Source organism: Etheostoma cragini, chromosome 15 (genome assembly GCF_013103735.1).
Source record: "Etheostoma cragini isolate CJK2018 chromosome 15, CSU_Ecrag_1.0, whole genome shotgun sequence".
In the NCBI taxonomy this organism is placed as follows: Eukaryota; Metazoa; Chordata; class Actinopteri; order Perciformes; family Percidae; genus Etheostoma; species Etheostoma cragini.
In genome coordinates, this window is record NC_048421.1 from 1,752,575 (window position 1) to 1,759,948 (window position 7,374).

At 46.9% G+C, this 7,374-nt stretch overlaps 1 protein-coding gene across 1 annotated transcript; it reads left to right on the plus strand.

Moving 5' to 3' along the window:
- Positions 1 to 2,721: 2,721 nt before the first annotated feature.
- On the plus strand, positions 2,722 to 4,544 carry junbb (JunB proto-oncogene, AP-1 transcription factor subunit b). Its single transcript, XM_034894588.1, has one exon. It carries the CDS (start codon positions 3,029 to 3,031, stop codon positions 4,046 to 4,048), a length of 1,020 nt encoding a protein of 339 aa, XP_034750479.1. The 5' UTR covers positions 2,722 to 3,028; the 3' UTR covers positions 4,049 to 4,544.
- The last annotated feature ends 2,830 nt before the right edge of the window (positions 4,545 to 7,374 follow it).

The window sequence follows — 7,374 nt, forward strand, 5'->3', positions numbered from 1 at the left end:
CGCTACCCGGGCCACTATGATCCAAGAATATCTAGGTTTATGTCAAAAAAGGGTAAACAAAATATAACTGTCCTCAAAATAGCAACAAGAAAACAGGATGTGAGCTAAAGTAACTGACCCAACTGTATGAGACACAAGGGGACATACGCTATATATACAGGCTTGGCATGGCTCGATTGGCGGCCCGCAGGATATACCAGTCCTCCACCCTTGGCCTCGGCTAGGACCCCCCCCATCAGCATGGGAACGAAGTCTAAAACATAAAGATTGATATAAAAGACAATTTTATGTAAGCCTGAGTAAAAATGTGTGCACTCCTCTTTGACAAGGCAAGGCCAGAAGTAGAGCCCGACCAATATTATCGGCCAATATTACACATTTCCCGATATATGGGTATCTGCATATATACAGAATAAAAACGGACGTAAACCATGTTATGAGTGTTGTTGTTGCATAGTCTGTCCACCAGAGGACGCTCTACAACGTCCCTGTTAGTGATGGTGTTGCATAGTCTGTCCACCAGAGGACGCTCTACAACGTCCCTGTTAGTGATGGTGTTGCATAGTCTGTCCACCAGAGGACGCTCTACAACGTCCCTGTTAGTGATGGTGTTACATAGTCTGTCCACCAGAGGACGCTCTACAACGTCCCTGTTAGTGATGGCGTTGCATAGTCTGTCCACCAGAGGACGCTCTACAACGTCCCTGTTAGTGATGGCGTTGCATAGTCTGTCCACCAGAGGACGCTCTACAACGTCCCTGTTAGTGATGGTGTTGCATAGTCTGTCCACCAGAGGACTCACATCTTAAATCAAAATATGTTGTTCATTTTCTTTCTCCTGGTTTAAACAACTGTTGAACAGGACCGTTGTTCAGGTGCAGCCGGAGGATTAAAGCACCTGCCGAAGCAAAGCCTCCTACCTGACTCGTTTAGTCCTTGCAGGGAGATGATGGGATGGAGGCGTTGCTGCTTGTCTGGGCGTCGGAAAGAATTACAACCCGGAGACAAAGGTTCCCTTCTGAACTGAAACGGGCGCACAGGCTCGAGGAATCACATTTTTCTTTCTGTGTGAAAAGGAAGGGCCCCGCAATTATTCTCCCTTGTTTTAAAGAAGCAGGCTTTTCAGATCAAAAGGCAAAATAACTAAATAACATGAATCTTCCTGCTTGAGATAATCGGCTCGGCTGATGCTGCACAAACCTCGGCTTCCTTTTCACGATCAAAGCAGGGATACTTCCCAAAACCTGGAGTATTAAATCTATCTGCAGCTTGTGCGTGGGGGGGAGGAGGACACTATGAAACGCGTGTGCATGAGCAGTGATTGGCCCTGATTGGTGCATCTTAACAGGGAGCGTTGGATTTCTGCAAATCACACTGCAGGCTGTAGGTGGCGCCAGACGAGCCGGATTTATCTTTAAATGACCTTCTTCGTGTAGTTCTACTGGAACATTGGGTCCATTTCAAATACTACAGAAAGTTAGTTTTATAAGGCTGACCTGCGGCACCTTTAATTGCCCGTTGTCAGATATAGTCAGACCTGCACAGCCTAGAAAGATTCACGTGTTCTTTAACCCCTTTTATTAACTTGTACTGCAACTTTTTTAAATTTATTTTGTTGTCATTGCTGCTCTGCATGTTTCATTTTTTTTGTCTGGAAAGTTTAACCTGCCAGGTCAACGTTATTGTCAACTTTGCCTAACCCTCGGTTCAATATGCCAGACATATAAAGGAATCGATAATACTACTAACGGTGCAATAAGTACAAATTCATAGTGCCTCTGTTTCCTGTTGCTTTTGTCTCAAAACATCTCTCCAAAAGGACTAAAGTTAAAAAAATAAGCCAGCTGGCTACAACTGGCACATTAACAGAGATGTGGATTAATGTGGGCTGTCCTTATAAAAAAAAAAATATATAATATAATGAAAAAAAACACAGGCTATTTGCCAACATGGACTGTTTTCACACAGATGGATGTGTCTGAGATGTGTAAGCTCACTTGTCCACCCTGCTGACACAGAAAGTCCCTAAAACTCTCTCACACACACACATGGACGGGGTTAATAAAGGAGCTGGACTGCTGCTGGAATGAGGCCCGGGTGGGCTTGGCTTCCCGGTTCTCCCGGAGAGGAACCGGTACGTCACCGTGCCCATATAAGGCCTGAGGACTTCCTCCACAGGATGGATCATAACAAACAGCACAGAAGTCCGGCGTTTTTAGCCTACAACGGCTTTGATTCATATCTAATGGGGCCAATATCCGGCTGCAGATCATCTGATGCGTATTAGATTTATCACGCCATTAGAAAAACATGAGAAATAGCCTAAAAATAAGGACGTCTCTGGCTATGTAACAACATGACTGAATTAATTAAAAGCTCGGATTTGCTCCTACAGAGTTTTCTCACCTCTTCACTTATCCAACGAGCATTATTTAACTTAGAAAAATGAGCTTAAAAAGCTGCAATAAATACAGCGCGCTCGCGTATCTCTGACGCTGCGCTCCGCTGCGAAGCCTCCTCGCTCTCGTGCCTACAGGCTTGTTTACAGTCGCCTCTTCCCGGCATCAGCGTCACATGACGTCACGTGTGCTGGGCGTGGCTGGACTGAGTTGCCTGGCCAATCGCAGCGCTGCAATGCCTTGGCAGCGAGCGCGTGTGTATTGGTGCTATAAAAAGGCACGGTACTGACCCGTCTGAACACACCTCAGCTAGAGCGAGCGCGGAGACTAGAAGCTTCCAGGGAAGTTAGAGGTTTTCCCCCCCTTCGCACGGGATTGGGAAAGAAAAAACAGCCGAACCACGCTGGGAAAAGAGTTAACTGCTGTCACTGAGCTGCAGAAGGTTGGACCTGTTGGACTTGCACTCTCGTTTGGGGAGAGATTTGTAATTTTGTGTTTTGGGGACGCGTTGGTGCGCGCTCTCTGCTGACTCTGACATTTGTTGATTCTCTAGAGAGAGAGAGAAAGAGAGCTCGAGAGAGAGAGAGAGACCGCTTCTGTCAGCAGCTGGGTTTTCCTATCCGACTTTCATGTCTACAAAGATGGAACAGCCTTTCTATCATGACGACTCCTTTCTGTCGGCGTACGGCCACTCCGACGCAGCGATGCACGACTACAAACTGCTGAAGCCGAACATGAATCTGAACTTGACGGAGCCCTATCGCAGCCTGAAATGTCAGCTGAGAGCCGAGATAGAGCCGTACCAGGGGGCCGGGGGCGGGCACCACCACCCCCACCACCACCACCAGGACGCGCAGGGCTCCCTGAAGCTCGCGTCCCCCGAGCTGGAGAGGCTCATCATCCAGAACAGCAACGGCGTGATCACCTCTCCCACCCCGGGACAGTACTTCTACAACCGGGGCATCACGGACGAGCAGGAAGGCTTCGCGGAGGGGTTCGTGAAAGCCCTGGACGAGCTGCACAAGATGAACCAGATGCCGCCGCCGAACGTGTCCATCGGAGCCGGGGGGGTAACGTGTTCGGCGGCGGCCTCTAGCGTCTTCGGCTCGTCCCTGCAGCCGGAGCCTCCCATCTACACAACACTGAACGCCTACTGCCCGAACACGAGCCTCTCTTCCGCGTCCAGCTACCCCACCGCCACCATCAGCTACCTGCCGCCGCACCAACAACAACAACAAGCCCAGCACCAGCAGAGCTCCTCGCACCCCTTCCAGCACTCCCTCCCCGGCTCCGGGCTCCACCCGCAGCGGCTCGTCGCCCTGAAAGAGGAGCCCCAGATCGTGCCGGACCTGCTGAGCAGCGACGGCTCGCCGCCGATGTCTCCCATCGACCTGGAGACCCAGGAGCGCATCAAGGCGGAGCGCAAGCGGCTGCGCAACCGGCTCGCGGCGACCAAGTGCCGGCGGCGCAAGCTGGAGCGCATCGCCCGGCTGGAGGACAAAGTCAAGGGTCTGAAGAACGACAACGCGGGCCTCTCCAGCACGGCGTCGGTGCTCCGGGACCAGGTCGCGCAGCTCAAACAGAAAGTCCTGACGCACGTGAGCAGCGGCTGTCAGCTCATGCTTACAAGCAAGTTGGAGGCATTTTAAACACAACACAGAGAGACTACACAGACTATACACTAGTAATAACACTGGAGTCATGTTCTGCATGTCTGGGAGACTACACGGGCCCGGGGGCGGTGTGTAGACCGCTCGTTAGGCTACATTTTAGGCTGAAAACAGACTATTGAAATGGTACTTTCCGGATGCTGGACATCGCTCAAAAGAACCTTTCAACTCCCCTGGACACCAGGCCAGCATCCGAACCGAGCAGACACTGAGCAAGAACACACTCACACACACTCACATGAGTCGGGTTTACTAAATGGTGGAACATGGGAATGATTATTATATTTCTTTGTACGTTTTTTGTTTGTTTGCAACCGATAATGTCATGCGATGCTGCATTTATTATTCGTTATGTAAATTATTTTTACTTTTGTCCGGTTGATCCGGATAAACTCATGATGTCCAATGTTTACACTTAGCCTATGTCTTTTTTTTTATTTGTGATGTGTATTTAAGTAAAGTGTCTTCAAATGAATCGGAAATGGACTTGAGTGTTTTGTTTTGTCATTTAAGATAGAGAAGTCAAAGCATAATTAATGTTCCAGACAGCCAGAGGATCTGAACGATCCACGGTGTGATAAGTGTAAACATACACAAAATATAGGCTGTAAAATACAACAATACATTCTGAATAATGCAAAAGTGAGACAAAGTCAAACAATAAGCTATAGAAACCTAAATACATTAATGTAGGCCTACTATATAAATAAATATGAAGGAAAAGTTTAGAATGAAAGTAACAAAGTGCAAAGAAAACAACATATATCCTAATATATCCTACATACATAAAACAATAGGGTGTGTGTGTGTTGGGGGGGGGGGGGGGGTCGGGGAAGACAAACGCGCTTTTCTTCCACTCATTGTTACCACAAGCGTTGCCATGGCTCCCAGTAAGGAACCCTTATTCAAGCGCTTTCTGGTTTCAGTGTTTTTACGCACAGTGCGTAGCCCGCCCTTTCCTTTACGCACGGGCCTGTCCATATACGGGCATGTTGGTGCATGCTCCGTCACATGGGAGGATTTCTGGGAACCTCCGCCCAGGTAATGCGAACTAGTTTCATCTCCCTCCCTCCATCTGTTGTGTCGATAAAGTCCTCGGAATTTCCTTTTCCTTCTTCTTCTTCTGCAACTCGAGAGACTTTAGAACCTGTCGCGCACACAAACGGAGCAAAGCGCAACGTTGTTGTTATCAGGTCGATGGATGGAAAGTGGTCTGGGTTGATAAGGACAACAGGAAGTGGAATGAAAATCTCTCAGTGATGTGGCGTTTGCGATCATTTAACACACTTCCTGTGTGTGTGTGGGGGGGGGGGGATGAAGTCCTCAGATCTTAAATAAGCCCTGCAGTCAAAATGTGACTTAAATGAAAGTAAAGAAGTATAAGCATAAAAATATACTTAAGTCAAAGTATTCATTACTCAGTATGACTACTTTTTTTACGTTTAACACTACATAACATTAACTTATTAACTTTAGTTTTACAGTTATTTTTTAAATTTATGATCAATAAACCTCATTTATAGGAAATTATACCTAATGTTTGAGTTAGAAAAGCAGAAATTAGAAATTATTGAGACTAAAATTAAAGGAATGGATGTTGATGATAATCACAGACTGGAATATGTCAACTTTTACTCAATACTATTTCAACAACACTTCCATTTGTTTTACAATGCTATAAAATTGAATAAGACGCCCCAAAATTAATGAAAGTAGAGATTTGTACTTGGCAAAGAGCGTTGGGTGGAATCAATCATGTTATTTTGGGGAATTAAAAAGAACATTGATATAGGACAACATGAGGACAACATGAAGACAACATGACTACGGGACCTGACCTTGAACCCGTCTGGAGCCACCTGCCGGGGCCGCTCGCGCGTCCAAAGCTGCAAAGCAGAAGTATTTGAGGTGTCAGTTTAATTGAAAGCTTGCACACGAGAGGAAGTGACAGCGGAGTCGGGAATGGCGTGGGCGGCTCGAGATGCCACGCCGCTTGGCAGAGCAGTAGGCGAGAGAGTGGGCGTGCGGAGGGGCGCGCGCAGGAGCATCTGTGTGAATCTGCACGGAGACGGAGACGCGCACAAGCGCGCTGCCAAGGACCACATTCCACCGGGACGCATCAGAGGCCAAACATGTCCCTGCTCCAGGAGCTCGAGAGATGGATCCACGAGGGGGAAAGTCCCGCGTTAAGTAGCCGGGAGTGAGTCACACAGGCACTCATGTATCACCCAGGGGCCACTGAGCGGTTCACGGGCCCCAGATGCTCAGTGAAAACGATGATGTGAGGGGGGGGGGGGCGGGATGGATGAGGGACTTGATTGCGCATTACCGACTAAAGGGACCATTTGGAGCTTAAACAGGAACATCTGTGACGCTCAGAAACAGCGTTAAAAACCCATCAACACTTAAAAAAATATATATATATTAACAAGAAAAACCGAAGTGAGGTGGATAGACTGCTCAGGAGGAGGATTCATATCAGCCTCCATGTAGCCTACGTTTCATCAATGATTGATGGAAACATGACAGTTCCTTAACCCCTGTGTTGTTCTTCCTGCTGACTATGTGACTCCTGGGTTTTCTGGGTAAAAATCTTTGTTTTCGGCACTTTTTGTCACTTTCGTCTGATGTTTTAGTCACTTTTTTTTCTGGGCTTTTAGAGCTTTTTCAACTTTATTTTACAAGAAAAAAAATTCAAATGCTATAAAATTGAACAAAACACCCAAATTTTATGAAATTAATGAACTGATCAAGTATTTCACCTGTAAAAATATAAATAAAGGTTATATGGAACTACCCGGGTTGTTTTGTTTGTGACAATTTAGTTGCAAAAAACCCAAATTTCTTCTAGGGGAACTTTCTGAAAATGGGTCATAATTGATTTAATAATTGTTTATTGCCATAATTGTTTTGCTGCCACATCAATGGGAGACATTTTAACTGGACACCCGGAGAGCCAATGAACCCAATATGTGCTACTAAGGTTATTAATGTGCAAAAAGACAAAAAGACATGTTTTTCACATATGCATCCATTACTCCCAGGGACTTTGTGGGATGGCTTACTGCAAAAAACCATTTGTGTGTGGTAGTGTGTGTTTGTGTGTGTGGTTGGGAGGGGGGGGGGTCTGGGGGAGAGATATCAGCCCATAAGAACAATCATTTTAACCAAGTCAGACATAGGACCATCAAACCATCAAAGCTGGTCTCAGGAAACTGGAGGGGACTTCTGTCCTGGAGACGCAGTCGCTGTCACGTATGCAAGTAAACAAGATATCTCTCTCTCTCTCTCTCTCTCTCTCTCTC

Excerpts from the sequence above, each read along its gene's own strand:
- junbb (XM_034894588.1), top strand. The coding sequence starts at position 3,029 with ATGTCTACAAAGATGGAACAGCCTTTCTATCATGACGACTCCTTTCTG.